This window comes from Leopardus geoffroyi, chromosome A3, assembly GCF_018350155.1.
Source record: "Leopardus geoffroyi isolate Oge1 chromosome A3, O.geoffroyi_Oge1_pat1.0, whole genome shotgun sequence".
Classification (NCBI taxonomy): domain Eukaryota; kingdom Metazoa; phylum Chordata; class Mammalia; order Carnivora; family Felidae; genus Leopardus; species Leopardus geoffroyi.
Genome location: NC_059336.1, coordinates 99,431,815 through 99,452,055, shown reverse-complemented (window position 1 = coordinate 99,452,055; position 20,241 = coordinate 99,431,815). Strand labels below are relative to the sequence as shown.

At 39.6% G+C, this 20,241-nt stretch overlaps 1 protein-coding gene across 2 annotated transcripts in view; it reads right to left on the bottom strand.

Moving 5' to 3' along the window:
* Positions 1–20,241, bottom strand: part of DNAH6 (dynein axonemal heavy chain 6) — a 261,133-nt gene that overhangs the window by 121,476 nt on the left and 119,416 nt on the right. For both annotated transcript variants that reach the window (XM_045446656.1, XM_045446657.1), the window contains exons 27-35: positions 19,332–19,457; positions 19,093–19,248; positions 18,647–18,808; positions 14,019–14,156; positions 12,625–12,792; positions 9,725–9,873; positions 8,276–8,383; positions 4,076–4,631; positions 3,162–3,284 (exon numbers count right to left, since the gene is read on the bottom strand). In XM_045446656.1, the coding sequence (XP_045302612.1) occupies positions 3,162–3,284; positions 4,076–4,631; positions 8,276–8,383; positions 9,725–9,873; positions 12,625–12,792; positions 14,019–14,156; positions 18,647–18,808; positions 19,093–19,248; positions 19,332–19,457 (1,686 nt within the window). The remainder of the gene's footprint in view (positions 1–3,161; positions 3,285–4,075; positions 4,632–8,275; positions 8,384–9,724; positions 9,874–12,624; positions 12,793–14,018; positions 14,157–18,646; positions 18,809–19,092; positions 19,249–19,331; positions 19,458–20,241) is intronic.

The following is a 20,241-nucleotide window of genomic DNA, read 5'->3' as shown; positions in this document are numbered from 1 at the left end:
AAATATAACACCATTTATATTAGCACAAAAAATGAAATACTCAGGTATAATTCTAACAAACTATGTACAAGAGCTAAATAAGGAAAACTACAAGACTCTGATGAAAGAAACCAGAGATGATCTAAGTAAATGGAAAGATATTCAATGTGTATGGATAGGAAGATCCAGTATTATTTAGATGTCAGCACTCCCTACCTTGATCTATAGGTTCAATGTAGTTTGAATCAAAATACCAGCAAGTTAATTTATGTATATGCACAAATTGATTATAAAGTTTATATGGAGAGGCAAAATACCCCAAAAAGCACAATGTTAAAGAATAAAGTTGGAAGAATGACACTATTTAACTTCAAGACTTACTATAAAGCTACGGTAATTAAGACAGCATGGTATTGGCAAAAACATAGACACATAGATCAATGAAACAGAACAGAGAATCCAGAGATAGACCCATACAAATACAGTCAACTGATCTATGACAAAGAAACAAAGGCAATCCATTGGAGAAGGTGCACCTCTGTTTCATTTTCATTCATTTTCAACCAATGGTACTGGAGAAACTGGACATCCATATGCAAAAAAAAAAATATGAACATAGACACTGATATTACACCTTTCACAAAAATTAACTCAGAATGGATCACAGACCTAAATGTAAAAAGCAAAACTAAAAACACTTCTGGAAGATAACAGATGAGAAAATCTAGGTGACCTTAGGTTTGGAAATGGTTTTCAGATTCAATGCCAAAAGCACAATCAATGAAAGAAAATTTGCTAAGTTAATTTTAAAATTAAAAACTTGTGTTCTGTGAAAGGTTATTAAGAGAATGAAAAGACAAGCCAAGCTGGGAGACAATTTTTACAAAACACATAACTGACAAAGAACTTGTATCCAAAAAATTACAAAGAACTCGTGACACTCAAAAATAGGAAACAACCCAATAAAAAATGAGCAGGATTTGAACAGGCACCTTACCAAAGCAGATATACAGATGGCAAATAAGCATATGAAAAGGCATTCATGATCACATGAAATGCACATTAATGCATGTTAAAACAAGGAGACATACTTATTAGAATAGCAAAAATCGAAAACATCAACAACACTAACTGTTGGTGAGGATGTGCAGCAAGAATTCTCATTCATTGCTGGTGGGAATGCAAAATGGTACAGCAATTTGGAAGACAAACTGGCAGTTTCTTACAAAGCTAAATAAAATTTTACCATATGATCCAGCAATCACACTCCTAGGTATTTTACCCAAATGAGTTGAAAACTTAAGTCTATATAAAAACTTGCACATGGGTGTGTCCAGGAGCTTTCTTCATAATTGCCAAAACCTGGAAGCAATCAAAATGTCTTCAGTAGTTGAATGGATAAACTTGGTAAATCCACATAATGGAAAATATTCCATTCAGAACCATTCCATTCAGAGCCAAAAAGAAATGAGCTATCAAGTCACAGAAAGACATGGAAAAAACTTAAATGCAAATTATTAAGTGAAAGAAGTGAATTTGAAAAAACCACATACTATATGATCCCAATGACATCACATTGGAAAAGGCAAAATATGGAGCAGTAGGGAGGGGGTATGGATGGATAAATATGTGGAGCACAGGTTTTAAGTCAGTGGAACTATTATGTATAATACTATAAGGGTGGATACATGACATTACGCATTCATCAAAACCCACACAATTGTACAACACATTTATAGAACACATTCATACATGAATCCTAATGTGAACTATGCACTTTAGTTAATAATAATGTATCAATATTGTTTCATCAGTTTTGACAAATCACTTTCAACAAATGTACCACACAAATGCAAGATGTTAACAGGAAAAACTATGTTTGGAGGAGAGGGAATATATCAGGACTCTCTGTACTTTCTGTTAAACTTTTGTATAAACCTAAAAGTACCCTAAATAATACATTCTATTAATTTAAAAAGAAAAGTAAATTTGGGAAGGTTTAAAACCTTACAGTAGTACATGATACATGCTCAATTCTTTTTTTTTCAATATATGAAGTTTATTGTCAAATTGGTTTCCATACAACACCCAGTGCTCATCCCAAAAGGTGCCCTCCTCAATACACATCACCCACCCTTCCCTCCCTCCCACCCCCCATCAACCCTCAGTTTGTTCTCAGTTTTTAAGAGTCTCTTATGCTTTGGCTCTCTCCCACTCTAACCTCTTTTTTTTTTTTTCCTTCCCTCCCCCATGGGTTTCTGTTAAGTTTCTCAGGATCCACATAAGAGTGAAACCATAAGATACCATATGGTTTCACTCTTATGTGGATCCTGAGAAACTTAACATTCTCAATTCTGAAAATTATTTTCTTTAATAATGTACTCTGAAACTAGAACACATCATTGTTAAAATGTTGATGCCTAAGAATGAAAAAACCAATATTTTTCTAATTCATCTTTGGAGGGGAGAAGCAGAAAGAAGATGGCTTTCTTGGAGGGGGGGAGGTGTGGGATGGGGCACAACATTGCAAAAGACCCCTTGTTAAGGTAAGGCATAGAAAACTCCTATTTTAGAAGGGCGAAGGTGCAGAAGATGATATAGAACTGAATTGTTTCATATAATAACTAAAAGCTTTCCCTCACTTTGGGTGGAATGTTTCCTCTGAGGTTAAAACACATCTTGGGTCACAGACCTAAGACTGGGTGGGAGGTAAACTGGTTTTCTTTTCTCTCGGCGGTGTTAGGGTCTTCTACAATCTAAATACAATGACAGAGCCTGGACCGAAATGTTCTTTTTCTTCATTGTGATTCCCTCTCACTATCCCCAGCCTTCTGCGAAATCTTTTTTAATGCGGCAGCCTGTTCTGTGTTTGGGGGACTCAGGGAAGCAGTTTGTGCTTGTACTGGAGAGGAACCAACCTGGGGAGGATCCAGGCAGAGTGGGCAGGAATCGGAGCGGCTAGGTAGCCTGGTGGGCTGAGCTTACAAATAATGGGGACAGATTTGGGGAGGATATAAACATTTCTGGAAGATCCCAAGAATTCTTAGGGAGAGGCACTAGGTACAATGCTGGAATTCTCTCCACAAAGTACATGAGGTCTTTCTTAACTTACTGAAATTTGGGCAAGCAAGAGCCTCCATCCTGACAGATGGATGTGTTGTGGAGTATCTGGTTGCACTTACTTTTTTAGAAATATTCTTCATCCATGTTTTAACATAAGGCATCCATTTCAGTTCTTCAGGATCCACAAACACCATTCCACATCGACTGACTGTTGCAGGAGAGGCAACTCTTAGGTCTTGCACCTAAAATTGAAGGGAATTGAACAAAAAAATAGCTAATATAATACTTCCTTATTTTTCCGTTTTCAATGTTAATGAGTCACATGTTTAAAGTTAACACTGAAAGGCTTTATATAGAAGAGAGTGTAATCAGAAACGGAGAAGGAAAGTTAAGTGAAGCATTAGGTGAAAAAAAACCCCACACAAATATAAGAGGATAATGTCAAATCCTTATGGGAAGGTATAGGTATTTCTTTTTCCTCCTTTGCTTTCCTCTTTTCTCCATTTTCATTCTTGTATCTCATACCTAGCTGAACATAGGACATAGTAGGCATTCAACCCATGTTTGATGAATGAATACAGCAGGAGTGGTAGCTTCAGAATATTTTATAGCCGTACTTGGTCCACATTCCTTTTCCAATCCCTTCACTAAACATTCACACCGCAGAGGGGTGATTTTTCATAGTAAATGTAACTATTTTTTTTTGCTTAACTTAGAAAGCATTTCAAATCATGTAATGTCATCAATATATACGTTAACTACCACCAAAGGAAAGGAAACGAGTGCTGAGGAAGATAGAATTTATTGCATTTCCATTTATAGACAAACAGGAATATTTGAGAGACTTTGGTTCTCGGGATGCACACTCTACTATAAAAAGACAATTTGATAAGTATGTAAACAATTTAGTAAGTGAACAAAACACCATGGGACGCCTTATAGATAGTAAATGAGATATGGGCAAGAAAAAAATTGATGATGGCATACCAGTCTAATGAATGCTTTTGCACCACACTAAGGCATATATATTTACCTCAAAAAGCATGTGGATTTGAGGTGTGAGTTTGATCCTCTCACTGTTAGCCAGGCAAAGCATCTTGTTATCATCCAGCACTGTATTCATATTTTCAATCCAAAGAGCATCTACGGGCCCATCACTGATGATCCATTTATGGTCTTCTGAAGTGTCGTTCACAGCTGCTCGGACACTTAGTGCCATCAAACCATCTTTCCACTCCAAGGTTATGTTATTAACTTCACCATATAATTCACCCATTGTAATTGATTTAGGATTAAGAACGTATGTTTTAACCGGTTGGTAAAAGGGATTGTCTAAACCAAGTTTTTGCAAATTCCCTAAAGTTTCTGCTAGTATTTGGTAAACTGTGGTCTTTCCACCTCCTGTCGGCCCGACTAACATAACACCGTGTCTTACCAGCATAGTTTCATAGAACTGTATCACTTTTTTAACCATACATGTCTCAGGCTGAAGATTTTTTCTATTCATGACATCTATAATTGTTGACTGCAATATACCATAATCATGTTCTGGAATTTGGACTCCAGGAAAAAGGTCAGATATAATTCCACTGAAAAAACACAAATAAAATCATTGGTAATTGATATTTCCCAATATTTATTACAATTAATTTATTACAATCATTGATTACAATGAGTCTTATTTTTCTCCTTGATCTTTTCTTCTGAACATGCATAGTACTAGTCTGTCCTATAGGTTATAACAGAATCTAACATTTCTCTGATACTGTGTATGCTTTTTTTTCTTGTACCGTAGATCAATGTTCTTAAGTATATTGGGAGCCCTTTGAGGTAAGGAATATCTCTTATGTGTTTGTATTGTTCGTAGTACATTGCATAATACCAAACATATACAAAGTGATTAATTTTTCAGTTTATTCAAAAAATTATATTTAGGGGTGCCTGGGTAGCTTAGTCGGTTAAGCGTCTTACTTCGGTTCAGGTCATGATCTCACGGTTCATAGGTTCGAGCCCCGTGTCTGGCTCTGTGCTGACAGCTGGGAGCCTGGAGTCTGCTTCGGATTCTGTGTCTCCCTCTCTCTCTGCCCCTCCCCCCACTCGTGCTCTGTCTCTTTCTCAAGAATAAATATTTAAAAAATTAAAAATTATATTAATATCTCAACTTTTTCCAAAAGCATTTATGCATGCTTATAACTATATGGATATTCAGAAAAATAAGATAGAAATAAAAACTAATAGTAGGTAAAAAAAAAAAAAAGGGGGGGTGGGGAGTAAAAGAAAAATTAACTGTTTCTGTGGGAAGTACTTAATATGGGATATTTCTATGGGTAAAAAAGAAGCTAAATCCCTACCTCATACTATATACACAAATACATTTGTGACACAGTAAAGACTTTAATATAAAATGACAACAAAAATACTAGATGAAAATACAACAGATATGTTTTGTAATACTGTGGTTAAGAAGGTCTTTCTAAGGAAGACAAGAAATCTACAACTATTATTTTAAAGGTAAGGTGAAAAAATAAAAATAAACAAGCAAAAACCCACAAACTTGTGTGAGATAAAAGGCTTTATATATATAAACTTAAAGAATGATAGACTTAGCGCTGCCTGGGTGGCTCAGTCGGTTAAGTGTCCAACTCTTGATTTTGGCTCAGGCCATGATCTCATGGTTGTGGGATCGAGCCCCAAGTTGGGCTCTGTGCTGGGCATGAAGCCTGCTTAGGATTGTCTTGCTCTTTCCCTCTCTCTCTGCCTTTCTCTCTCTCTCTCTCAAAAAAATGAATAATAGACAAGTATTTCCAATTTTTATACCAGATAAAGTTTGTGATTTCCTACAAATCAATAAGAAAAAGGACACAACAGAAATATGCTCTAGAAATAATAAATATAAATGATTAATGAACATAAGAAATAATGCTCAATGGCACTAATAATTAAAGAAATGCATATTAAAGAGGATATAACTTTTGGTCTCTCTCTAAAACATTTAAGAGGCAAAAGGTATAGTCATAAAATCATTTATATAAAGGGGCATCTGGGTGACTCAGTCAGTTAAGTGTCCAACTATTATTTATTTCAGCTCAGGTCATGATCTCATGGTTTGTGAGTTCAAGCCCCGCATCAGGCTCTGCGCTGACAGCGTGAAGACTGCTTGGGATTCTTTCTCTTTCTCTCTCTGATGCTCTCTCGCTTGTGCTCTCCCTCAAAACAAATAAATAAAACTTAAAAAAATAAATAAGTAAAAGAGAAATCTTTAAAAAATAAAATCATTTATATAAATATAAATGTCTTTGGACATCTTAATAGAATCTATCTAAATTAAAAATGCCCATGCTCTATAAAACCTAGGAAACTTACTAAAACTCATTTATAGAAGTATCACACGTGTGCAAAGATAAATGCATAGGAATTTTCACCACTGTGTTCTGTCAAAAGGGAGTAGACATGTGTTCTGGAAATCAGAAGATCTGACAGAGGACAAAAGCCAAGGGAACTCCAGGATAGTCATAAATGGACATCCCAGGATGACCAGTGCTCACCAGGGCAATGGGCAGGTAGTCCAGATTAGAGCAGGAGGACGGGGGCTCCAAGGAGACACATTTGATAGAATGTTTTATATAATTGAAGAGGTTTTTTTTTTAAATTTTTTTGTTAAAATTTTTTTAATGTTTATTTTTGAGAGGGGGGGCACATGGGGGAAGGGGCAGAGAGAGAGGAAGACACAGAATCTGTAGCAGGATCCAGGCTCTGAGCTGTCAGCACAGAGCCCAATGCAGGGTTCAAACCCATGAACCGTGAGATCATGACCTGAGCTGATGTCGGATGCTTAACCGACTGAGCCACCCAGGAGCCCCAGAAGAGGTTTTGTTTTGTTTTGTTTTGTTTTGTTTTGTTTTGTTTTGTTTTGTTTTGTTTTGTTTTTAAGGAGATTTACACATATCCTGGGAGAATTTGAAAATAAATTATTGATAGATTTATACAAAAGTAGGTAAAAGATTAAAAAAATAAAAACTAAGGCAATTAACAAATGCAGGGATAAGAAAAAAAAAACAAGAGAAACATAGCTCAGCTGTGGATACTATTTATATAGCTATAATAAATTATCGAAACCCTGAGGGCGCCTGGGTGGCTCAGTCGGCTGAGTGTCTGATTCCTGTTTTTGGCTCAGGTCATGATCCCAGGGTCATGGATCAAGCCCTGTGTTGGGCTCCACGCTGAGCAGGGAGCCTGCGTAAGATTCTCTCTCTCTCCCTCTGCCCCTCTCCCACTTCTATTTTCTGTCTAAAAAATTTTTTTTAAATTATGGAAACCCTGGACATTTAGCTCAAGTTAGACTGCAATATAACTATGGATAGGATAGGTAGAGGGAAAGAGGTACATGCACATATCCTCGTCTCCCATTTACCAACTTTATAGATCATACCTAAAACTGAAAAACCAAGAAATAGCATAAACACGGTACTAAAAAATATGGGGAAATAACATAACAAGCAAACAAACAAAACAATTGAAAAATGATTGCCTTTGGGAAGTGGGAGTTGGTGAAGGACACAGAACTATTGTTTCTCATGAGACTAATTTATGACGCTTAAAAATCTTTTTATGTTTATTTTTTTGAGAGAGGACAGAGGAGAGAGAGAGAGAGAGAGAGAGAGAGCGAGCACAAGCAGGGGAGGGGCAGAGAGGAGAGACAGAATCCCAAGCAGGTTTGCACCATCAGAGCAGAGCCCGATGTGGGGCTCAAACCCACAAACCATGGGATCATGACCTGAGCTGAGATCAAGAATCAGGTGCTCAACTGACTGCACCCCCCAGGCACCGCTGTGATGCTTTTTAAAACTACATACACATATGGCTTGGATAAACATAAAATTTAATAGTAAAAGTAGAAATAGATAAAAGTTCAATCACATTTTATGTTAAGCCCCGAGTCTTATGTTTTGGGGTCAAGAGTTTTTCTTAGGTCAGGAATTTGTAACCGAATGCTAATTTGTATAACATATAACCCAGTGACCAGTATTTTGAAAAAATAAAAATAAAAAAGATTGGATTGATGCTTAAACTTTACTATCTTTATTTTAAATTAGTATTTTTTAAACTGCAATAAGTATCTCTAGAAAAGATGAGAAAGTTATTACCTTGTTAGAGACAGACATAACTGAAGAGAAGACTATCCTTTACCTCTACACAGCAGCTATGTTTTATCCTGTAACATATAGAAACTTACCTGAACAGAATAGCATCATCTGTTAGGAATTTTGGCAAGTTGGAGTCTCGTAAAGCTCTTATCAATACCACATCTTCACTTAAGTGTGGATTCTCCCTTCTTAAGGACCTAAATTAAAGGAATAATTCAGATGATGTTTGTGGGAACCTAATGCTGAGCATGATTTTCCAAACCTGTGGGTCAGGGATTCCCCTTGCAAAAAGCTGTGGAGGGCACCCCCCTGTGGATTCCTGCTGGAAAGAGAGGATCATTTTTCCTTGCATGGCCAGCATCCACATCCATCAGAGAGCAAGGACAGGTCACGAACTGGCTACACAGCCTGGAGAATGAGAAGGTATTTTTTCAACTTCCCCCCATCAATCCAGACTTTATCCAACCTGAATTTATAGTTCCCTGAATGCATCATAATGATTCACAGCCCTATGACTTTCTTTTCTCTCAGCCCAGAAGGTCCTGCTTTGCTCTTTTGACACCCCTTATTTCTCCTTCAAACCCCAGCCCAGTTACTCTCATCCTCCAGATAGTTCCTCCATCACCCTCCACAGTGAACCTCGGGCATGGCCCTATGGGTTGCCCCATTCATGTATCCTAGATGACTGCTCCTGTCTGTCTCACCCACTGGTCTGTAGTTGTATTCTTGGGAGTGCACGAGTATCTGAACTCCTTAGTGTTCTTGGTCTTTACATGGCACTCCTGTAAAGGGGAGAAATACTGTATCTGGGAGGTTGAAAGAAAGAACAGAGAAGGGCAAGGAGACATGCGTAGAGCCCAGGGATACAGGGGCCAGGCAGAAAAGGCCCTGGATGTGTGGAGACTGAGCCAGTGAGTCTAAAAAGAAGAGACAGATTCCCTCAGAGACTCTGGATAAAGTAGGGGTTTCAGAGGTAGGAGCCTCAAGAAGTTACAAAGGGAGAAGCCGGGGCCTGAAAAGAAGAAACCAGAAAGTTGCTTTACTAGAAACTACAAAGAAGCTCAGTCATGGACCATACTGTAAAGGCAGAGGCAGAGGCTAAGATATAAGCCTCCAAAAAGGGCAGAAAAATGAAACCAAACTTCCTCTCAGAACTTTGGGCTTTGTCAGGTGACACATATAACTTAAATTACTGTATATGCATAACAAATGGTACCTTTTAAGTCTAGTCATCCTACCTCATAGTGGTAAAGGCTTCTGTACTCTAAAAACAAATGTATGTGATGAGTTCAGGGGAAATGAAAGCTAGTGGAAGCCTCATCGAGACTCAGGTTCAGTGTGGGGCCAACCAGAACTGTTGGGAGATGAGGAGATGCCTCCTTTGACTGTGGCATGGGAGTCAAGGTAAAATGATGACAGCGGCTGCTACCATTTACCAGTCACTCTCTATGTTGCTTTAAGAGCCGTCTGTGAATTAGTCATTTAATGCTTTGATTACATGGTTTGGAATTTCACTCTTGACCACTTTGGTTTCTTACCCAGCCATGACCAGTACAGACTTCACAGCTCTCATGCCAAAGTCGTAGTGATCTTGCTGAGAGAGCTGTTCACTGCAAAGCTTATACATCTGAGTCATTTTTCTGGCTAATATTTTACTGGATTCAAATCCTTCAGAATATAGAATTACCTAGAATAGAAAAGAACAATGCAATACTTCTTATATTGTATGGAGAGCAATAGATTAGCATAATACCAATGTGTTCAAAATCTACTTTAGGCACTATACCTCTCCAAGTTGTTATATCGTTTAACAAAGAAATGTGATGATTGAAGGGAAATGGGTTTTCTGTGTTACAGGAAGGCAGAAGGTGGGATATCCTACAGGGATGCAGGGGCACTGATTTTGCTTTCCTTCTATGGATGAAGATGTGGTTGGTGACATTTGGTTCAAGAGGCAGCAGAACCCACTGCTTGAAAATGCTCACATCATGGAGGTTGGATGGTGTTGTAAGGCCTGAGTACAAAGGCAAGACTTGAGTTTCTCTGGTCTGACAGGAACTCCACCCTGTAGACAGAATCAGTGATAGCTGTGTTCTCCCTTTAGGCTCCCTGAATATCAAGGGAAGCTATGCAGATTTGCAGCCTTTCCTCTGCGATAGGAGGCTACCTTGCTTCTGACAAGTTTCTGCATTCTTGGTTAAAGAAATTGGATGACGACAGTCTAGGGGAGTGTGGACCCTTTCTCCAATCCATAACCTACTCAAATCACTGTGGTTGGCTTCAGAATCGGGATTTGAAAAGATGTAGACATTTGTTTCTTTATTTTTTAATTTTTATAACATTTATTTAATTTTGAGAGAAAGATAGAGACAGCATATGAGCAGGGGAGGGGCAGAGAGAGAGGAAGACACAGAATCCAAAACAGGTTCCAGGCTCTGAGCTGTCAGCAGAGCCCGACGCAAGGCTGGGACTCATGAACTATGAGATCATGACCCGAGCTGAAGTCGGACGCTTAACCGACTGAGCCACCCAGGCGCCCCATGAAATGATGTAGACATTTCTTACTGGTGTCGGTTTTGCTTATTGCTCTATCACTGTAAATGAGCATAGTACTCTGCACATTGCAGGTAATTAAAAATATTAAAAATATTTATTGTGGACATACCCTGATTCATTAAAATCTGTAGCAACAGTAGTAATAGCACTCAGAAGACTGGATTTTTAAATTTCTTCCGTTGATTATTGAGTAATAGAACAACAGGACAAAGAATGAGATGTGAACAAAATTTTGGACTGAGTTCTAAACCTGGTTTTCTTCCTGCTAGCTCTGGACAATGAGCAAGTCATTTATTGTCCCTGTCTATACATGGTCTAAAGGGAAGACAGCACCTGCATTAACTACCCACCACCCCACCATACCCACAGGGGGTGCTGGAAAACCCATGAGATTCTGTAAGCACTATACTGGGAACAGTTATAGGATCTGGTATGCTCTATTCTATTCTTAGGTAATTACTTTTACTTCATATAGAATACTTTAAACTAGCTGTTAGTAAAGGAATTTATTAGCCACAGGAGTAATCTGTGCTTTGTGAGAAATTCCATTCTTTTTTTTTTTAATTAAAAAAAATTTTAATGTTTATTTATTTTTGAGGGAGAGAGACAGAGTGCGAGCAAGGGAGGGTCAGAGAGAAAGGGAGACACAGAATCCAAAGCAGGCTCCAGCCTCTGAGCTGTCAGCACAGAGCCTGATGCAAGGCCTGAACTCACAAACTGTGAGATTATGACCTGAGCTGAAGTGGGATGCTTAACAGACTGAGCCACCCAGGCACCCCAAGAAATTCCATTCTAAAGCCAGAGACTGCATCAGATTCCACAGGTTAAGGGCTCAGTCCTACAAGAATGCCTCCCATCCTCCACTTCAGATGCTAGTCTCAAGTCCAAGGTGTTATCTGTACTTCTGACTGACTGTTTACAGATTGGAGGTTCCAACGACCTCCTGCTTAGGTACTTTTAATCTGCTAGAGCAGCTCACAGAACTCAGGAAAACATTTACTAGTTTATTCAAGATAAAGGATATGAATCAATAGACAGATGGGAGAGATGCATAGGGTAGGGTATGGAGTCAGGGCTCAGAGCTTCCATGCCCTGTCCAGGTGCACCCCTCTTCCCAATCTCCACGTGTTCACCAACCCACAAGCTCTGTGAACCCAGTCCTTTTGGGTCTTTATAGAGGCTTCGTTACATAGTCATGATTGACTAAGTCAATGGCCTTTGGCTGATCCAACCTCCAGCTCCTCTCCCCTCCCCAGAGGGCAGGGCATGGGACCTGAAGTTCCAACCCTGTAATCATAGGGTTAGTTGCCTGGTAACCAGCCCCCATCCTTAGGTTGCCTAAGGGCTTTCAAAAGTCACTTCATTAACATAAAAAAATATACTCGAAAACCCCTTATCACAGGAAATTCCAAGGCTTATAGGAGCTGTGGGTGAAGCCAGGAGCTGGTAGGAGCCAGAAAACATGGATATTAGCCATTTGAATGACTAAAGAAACATTTCTTATAAATCACAATATCACAATAGTATTTTTAGAATGAATCCAGACATTTTAGTTCTTAGACATTAACTGATAAGCTCCAATGAACTGGTTAGTTAAATTCATTGATTCATTCCAGTTTTAGGGGTCTACTGTATTCCAGATACCATTGTGGGATATAGCAGTTAAACACACACACACACACACACACACACACACACACACATGCACATGCACACACACACACACACTCTAGGTGATAACAATCATACCTACATTTCAGAGCAAACAATAATGTGTAACTTTTGCCAGGGTGCAACCATAAAGGAAACTTTCTACCTCAATAGAATCAAAGGGCAAATAAAACATGATTGATTTTTTTCTGCTTTATAATGTGAAGCTCACCTCTGCAATCAAAGCATAATTTGGAACCATCATTGCAAAGGGTCTAAACAGGGCCTTCAAATTATCTGGCAATTCAGTTCTGCCTGCGTATCCAGGATTCATTGTGATAAAAGCTGCACAAGTCATAACCAACTTTATTTCCCGGCCCTCAAACATGAATCTAGATAGCTTTTAAAGAGAAGAGAAAATATAAGTGAATACTTCTCCAGACATTTGGAAATTCTTTCATATAAATACCACTTGAGTACAAAACTTGTGTATGGGACATTCAAACAAAGACTACTAGCCCAGGGAATCCTGCTGTTGGACAAGAGGGAATGTTTCTCTCCTGATCCTATCCTACCCTCTCCCAATTTCTTCTGGGCTCGGTATTTCCTGCTTTCTGCCTCCCTGTCCTTGCTTTGCCCAAATGGTCTCTTCCTTTCTGGCCCAGTCCTGCAATATTTTAGGCCTCAACCTCTTTTGCTGAGACTTCCCAATTCAGGTTAGATTTCATGGCTCTTAAACCTTCTCCACCCCTACTGTCTGGTATTCCCCCAGAAACTCTAATGGGATCTTAGTCCTTGGGTGTTTGAGGCCCCACTGATACTACTGGCACCGCCCTTTCACATTTACTCAAGGCCAAACACCTGTTGAGCATCTGCTGCAGGTGAGGCGAGGGGTTAGGTATGGAGGTGGAGAGCCGAAGACTCACTCCTGAGCCCTAGAGAAGCTCCCAGGCCTGTGGTGTGGAGTCAGATGTGGAAACTGACCATGCAGTGTAACAGATGCTACGCTGGAGGTGTGTGCAAAGTCAACAGGAGAAGCAGGGTAGCCTGCTTGGGACATGAAGGAGGGCATTTCATGTGGACAAGCAGGGGCAGCCATCTGGTCAAAGGGGGCAGAAACAAGAAGCAGCATAGTGCGTTCAGGAGAGGACCAGCAATTCACTTTGGTAAAGGGTAAAGTTCCATGAGGAAAGCATAGCTAGACTGAGGCCTGAGAATCAAGAGTCTTACATGCCAAAGGCAAGAACAAGAAATGGGAAGGGGAAAAGAGGAGGTGGAAGGGACAGGGTGTGGGTGCACGCTTGCCTGTGTGTGTGTGTGTGTGTGTGTGTGTGTGTGTGTGTGTGTGGTGTGGTGGGTGGGAAGAACAGAGCTCTTCGAGGGTAGGGACTGAGTCTCAACATGTCTGTATCTGTAGGTCCCCACATAGTGTCTGACATACTGTGTTTCCTGGATGAAGAATTAATTCACTCAAACTAAGTCTTATTGCCATTGGACTCACCAGTTACACTGGAAACATGGGTAGACATGTTAAATCAGCACTGTCCTTACTAAAAGGCAACATGCTGTCAGTTAGTTACAGACTTAAGAAATGCTACCTCCATGGACAATTGCCCCAGGACTTACCTTTGCAGCTTTGGCATTCCTAATAGTAATGAGCTGCTGTGCGATGACCGACAAAACTTCTATGTCGATTCGATTAAATTCATCAAAGCAGCACCAGGCCCCGGATTGGGCCAGACCGCTGAAGAAGCGCCCCATCATCTGAAATCAAGATAATGCCATTCAACTTCGTGTTGCACAGCTGAACACCTTCAAAAGTTAAATTCTGAGCAGAATATTAACATGAGGTGGTATCTGCAAATAAGCAATATTTTTATATGAATCCTGGACTATGTTAGAAGTTAGTGCCTTTAGGGGCGCCTGGGTGGCGCAGTCGGTTAAGCGTCCGACTTCAGCCAGGTCACGATCTCGCGGTCCGTGAGTTCGAGCCCCGCGTCGGGCTCTGGGCTGATGGCTCAGAGCCTGGAGCCTGTTTCCGATTCTGTGTCTCCCTCTCTCTCTGCCCCTCCCCCGTTCATGCTCTGTCTCTCTCTGTCCCAAAAATAAATAAACGTTGAAAAAAAAATTTTTTTATAAAAAAAAAAAAGAAGTTAGTGCCTTTACGTAAGAGGTCCAGAGTTTCTGAGTCAGCTGGTCTGCTTGTAGGGCATTTCTAACAAGTTGCCAGGTGATGATAATGCTGGTGGTCCAGAGTTAACACTTTGAGAACCACTGCTCTAGAACTTGGCTTCTCAAAGTGAACTGGTATCAGTTGACATCACCGGGGAGGATTTTAGAAATGCAAAAATCTCAGGCCTTCCCCTTGATCTCCAGAGTCAGAATATGCACTGTAATGAGATCTTTAGGTGATTCACCAGCACATTAAAGCTGTTCTAGAAAAACAGTGAAAAACACAGTTCTAGAAGAAAGTTGAAAAGGAACTGAAAAACAACCTATTAATCCTGATGCTTGGAATGTGTTCTTTTGTCTTTTTTTTTTTAGTTTTTATTTAAATTCCAGTTAGTTGACATACAGTGTAATAATATTTTTGACTGTACAATATAGTGATTCAACACATACAACACCAGTGCTCATCACAATGCACACACTCCTTAATCCCCAACACATGTTCCACCCATTTCCACCCACCCCCATACATCCCCTCTGGTGACACATGAGTTTGTTCTCTACAGTTAAGAGTCCGTTTCTTGGTTTGCCTCGCTCTCTCTCTTTTTTCCCTGTTGCTTATTTATTTTGTTTCTTAAATCGCACATATGAGTGAAATCATATGGTATTTGTCTTGGAATGTGTTCCAATGAATGGCAAAGGCTTCATGACCCATGTATTGATCCTTCTCTATGAGCCTGATTATGCCATTAAATTCCATTATGGAAAAAAATTAAAAAAAAATAAATTCCATTATGAATCATCCTTGATACTGTAAGTGGTATATAATGGGTTCATGTTTTTATATTCACCCTCCCCCCGCCGACAAAGCAAAGAAGGCATAATTGTAGGTATAGAATAGCACAACTTCATAAATCTTGACATGGTAAGACAAAATTATACAAACCAATGAAAATCAGAAAGTGAAGTTGGAACAGAAAGTTGGAAGGTCATATCTAATAAACTCTTGACTTCTAAGTTGGCAGATAATGTCCAAAGTTGACATATACAAATATAGTAATAAACACATGTTCTTACAGATAATAGCAATCACCAGAAGTAAAAACAAATATAATCAGAAAACTGGTCTCTGGAGGGTGGAAGTGGGTGATGTGACTAGGGACAAAATCTGTTATTTTTAACTTTGGATCCTTCTGTTCAGTTTCAATTTTTCCACATGTAGATATTTAATTTAATTTAATTTTATTTTTTAACGTTTTATTTTATTTTTGGGACAGAGAGAGACAGAGCATGAACGGGGGAGGGGCAGAGAGAGAGGGAGACACAGAATTGGAAACAGGCTCCAGGCTCCGAGCCATCAGCCCAGAGCCGGACGCGGGGCTCGAACTCCCGGACCACGAGATCGTGACCTGGCTGAAGTCGGACGCTTAACCGACTGCGCCACCCAGGCGCCCCAGATATTTAATTTTAAAAGGTTAGTTTAATAAATCCTTATGGAACAAGGTGGAGTATAAAAAAGAATAAATAAATACTTAAGGGGCGCCTGGCAGGCTCAGGCAGAGGAGCATGTGATTCTTGATCTTGGGGTCATGAGCTCAAGCCCCACGTGGGGTATAGAGATTACTTAATCAATAAAACTTAAAAAAAAAAGAATAAATACTTAAATTTCTTATCATTGGATGTAATTGGTACTTCAGGGATCATCAAACTACAGACCACAGCCATATCTAGCCCGACACCTGGTTTGTGAATGGAGTTTTACAGGAACACAGCTGCATTCATTCATGATATATTATATTTGCATATGGTCTGTGGCTGCTTTCATGCCACAACAGCAGAAAAAACTGACGAGTTGCAAGCCCATAGTATTTACCACTTGGTCTTTTCCAGAAAGTTTGCTGACTCCTGCTCTAGAGTCTAAGATAAATGAATCATGTATTTATATCCTGTGGCTTTAAGTGTCTCATAGCACACACTCATGCCTTTGGGAGTGCACATCTCCCAGGAATGACTGAGCCTAACAGATGACTGAAAAATCACTGAAAAATGGACTTGGATGTATAAATCCAAATTTTGAATTGAGAAGATCTAAAACAATCAAAATTATTATGCCCAAAATAAAAAAAAAAATCATCACTATCATAAAATCTGAAGCATCTCTGCTGAGATAATGAGGTCACTTAACATAGTGGGAATAGATCCCCATAACTTGGAGATGTTGGGGAGCATAAAGTCTTCCACAGATTACTGATGGCAGTTTCCCATACTCTTTCCTGGTGTACCCAGAGGTCCCCTCTGTCACCCTGCTCTGAAGGTAGAGGGGTCACCTTTCCTGATTACCTCTCCCAAGGTTTAGTCCCCTGTTGCTCTCTTGTTCTGCTACTGTGAAACAACTTTCTGCCTGTATTGGACTTCCATTGTTTTTTGTTGTTGTTGTTGCTTATTAATAAAAAGACATTTCCAGCAACATCTTTTTTCTCCTAAATTTTAAAAAAGGAGCAGGGTTTTTAAAGAACATATCCTATGAAACACTACTTTCTGAAGATGCTTCTGAAAAATAAGTATGATTTACTCTGTAAAAATGAATGAATTATGGGGCACCTGGGTGGCTCAGTCAGTTGAGCATCCGACTTCACCTCAGGTCATGATCTTGTGGTTTGTGAGTTCAAACCCCATGTTGGGCTCTGCACTGACAGGTCAGAGCCTGGAGCCTGCTTCAGATTCTGTGTCTCCCTCTCTCTGCCCCTCCCCGACTCACACTCTGTCTCTCTCTCTCTGAAAAAAAAAAAAAAAAAAATAAATAAATAAATAAATAAATAAATAAAATAAACATTAAAAAATTTTTTTTAACGTTTATTTATTTTTGAAACAGAGCATGAACGGGGGAGGGTCAGAGAGAGAGGGAGACACAGAATCTGAAACAGGCTCCAGGCTCTGAGCAGTCAGCACAAAGCCCGACGCGGGGCTCGAACTCATGGACCGCGAGATCGTGACCTGAGCCGAAGTAGGACGCTTAACCACTGAGCCACCCAGGCGCCCCTAAAAAATTTTTTTAAATGAATGAATTACAATTTATTTGGACAATTCAAATGATTATATTCTAAATTTGGACAACATACAGGTATTTGTGTAACTTTCAGAAAAAGGAAACTAATAGCTCTGTGTATTAGTGACTAAAAGGCACTTTGGTCAAATATATTTAGGATTTGCTGAATTAAATAAAGCTAAACAGATTTCCTAACTGTGGGACTTCATAAAGTGTTAAAATACTACTTTGTGTTGTGAAAACCTGGAAGGAGAATAAGGCATAGGGGTCCTGTGACCCAAAACTTTGAGAAATACTATACCGAAAAATCTTACCACGAATTTTCACCTCCTACATATTTCATTTTTAGGACTTATTTTGTGTATTAGAGTAGGTTCTATGCCCGACGTGGGGCTTGAACTCGGGGCCAGGAGATCCAGAGTCACATGCTTTACCGACTGAGCCATTCAGGTGCTCCTACATATTTTATTTTTAGTACATAACTCTCTGCATTGCTCTTCTCTTCCTGTAAGCATATTCCTTGTTCCTAGATTTCCCTGCTATTATATCTTATACCTCATCTCACTTCTTTCCACTTAGTAACATGACAGATTTTTTTTAAAGTTTATTTTGTTATTTATTTTGAGAGAGGGGGAAAGCACAACTTGGGGAGAGGTAGAGACAGAGAGAATCCCAAGCAGGCCCTGTACTGTCAGCATAGAGCCTGATGCAGGACTTGAACTCACGAAACATGAAATCGTGACCTGAGCTGAAGTCGATGCTTAACCAACTGAGTCACCCAGATGCCCCCATAAGCAGATTTTTTATTTTACCACCATTTGATAGATCCTCTTGTGGCCTTGGTTCCTACCTGGACCACTCAGCCCACCTTGTGTTGACTCTTCTCCTTTGCTCTATTTATCCCACTTTGACCTTCCTTTGCCCTATCAGCTTCCCCTTGCTTGTCATCACCCCCCTTCTCCTTTTTTTGTCATGCCATGTTGCAAGTGAGAAAACCCATAAAGCACTTAATGTCAGTGTTAAGGTGCTGGGACTGTACCTTGTAGTCCAAACCATCGGAGCAGTTGAAGACCACACACTGGATGGCAAGGGCTTTAGCTAGGTCTTTGGTTGTCTCTGTTTTCCCAGTGCCAGCAGGACCAGCTGGTGCACCTCCCAGGTCAAGCTGCAAAGCCCCCATGAGGCAAAGGTAACAGCGATCCTGAAGAAATGCATACATTGTCATTATTGAAGGGAACTGACTCAAGCCACAAATTTATAAGCCCCTTCCCTTCTACAGGAGGAGGGTCATTATTTTCCATGAAAGGTTTTACAGCAATTGAGATATACTCAAAGATCCAGGTACATGATTAATGATGCAGATCTCTGCTTCACAGAGATGTATTCACGGCAAATCCTTTCAAGAGTTAAGGTTGGATGAAACTTTTCAAGACTATTTTAAGAAAGGATTTGTGTCATGGTTAACCTAAGTCATCAGTAACTTACTGTGAGAGGAGTAATGACTAGTCTTGGGCATGCACCCAAATACTCGTAGCCATAGGTGTACTGAGAGAGCGCCATCCGAGCCACGCAATTATCCTGATCTATGTCCCAATAGTAGCGCAGTTGTCTCTGCCAGTCAAAGGAATCCACTTCCTCTACCTACGTAAGTGGTAACAATTATACATATATTAGATGCACTAATTTCAGGAAGAAATATATGCTGTCACTTAAATAAAAGTTACCTTGGCTTGAACAAGTTCAGTGACTATGTCTCTTGCATGTACATCAATAGTAATTAAGGCAGTTATGATGTTTCTGTGTAATTTTGGAAGACTGCCTCGAACTGTTGCTGCCAGGGCATTTAATCTCTACAAATCAAAAGAAAAATGGTCATAATGGATTTTCAAAAATCAGCTTACATATCTATTTTTTTAAACTATTTTTCTATCTTTTTACTATTGAATTTGGAGTAGACATTTGCCAAAACTAATTTTAAGAATCTATAATTCCATGACCAAACAGGACAACAGTTTAACTTGCTTAATTCCTAGATTCCTAGATGACTTCTATGAAGTACATACTATCTTTACCCTCATTTTATATTAGAAGAAACTAAGTGTCAAAGAGGGTAAGTAACTTGATGGCAGCCACACAGTTATGAGGTGGCAAAAATGAGACTTGAATAGACATCTGCCTCACAGAAAGCCTATGCTCTTAACCACCATGTGATAATGTCTCTAGAGAAGACTGTTTTCCCTAAAAATTAAACATGATTAAGGCAGTACTCCTCATTTTCAGGGGTAATTAACAGAAAACCTGAGCATTTAAAATGTTTTTTACTGTTTATTTATTTTTGAGAGAGAAAAAGAGAGAGAGTGCGAGCCAGGGAAGGGCAGAAAAAGAGGAAGGCACAGAATTGGAAGCAGGCTCTAGGCTCTGAGCTGTCAGCGCAGAGCCCGTTGCAGAGCTCAAACTCACAAACCATGAGATCATGACCTGAGCCAAAGTTGGACGCTTAACCAACTGAGCCACACAGGTGCCCCAAGAAAATCTGAGTATTTTAAATAAGCCAATGATTGATTAAATGAGAGCATCTTTGGACAGACTGTGCTCCTAACTCTCACATAAATGGTTTAATCTTTTCTAAGGAGA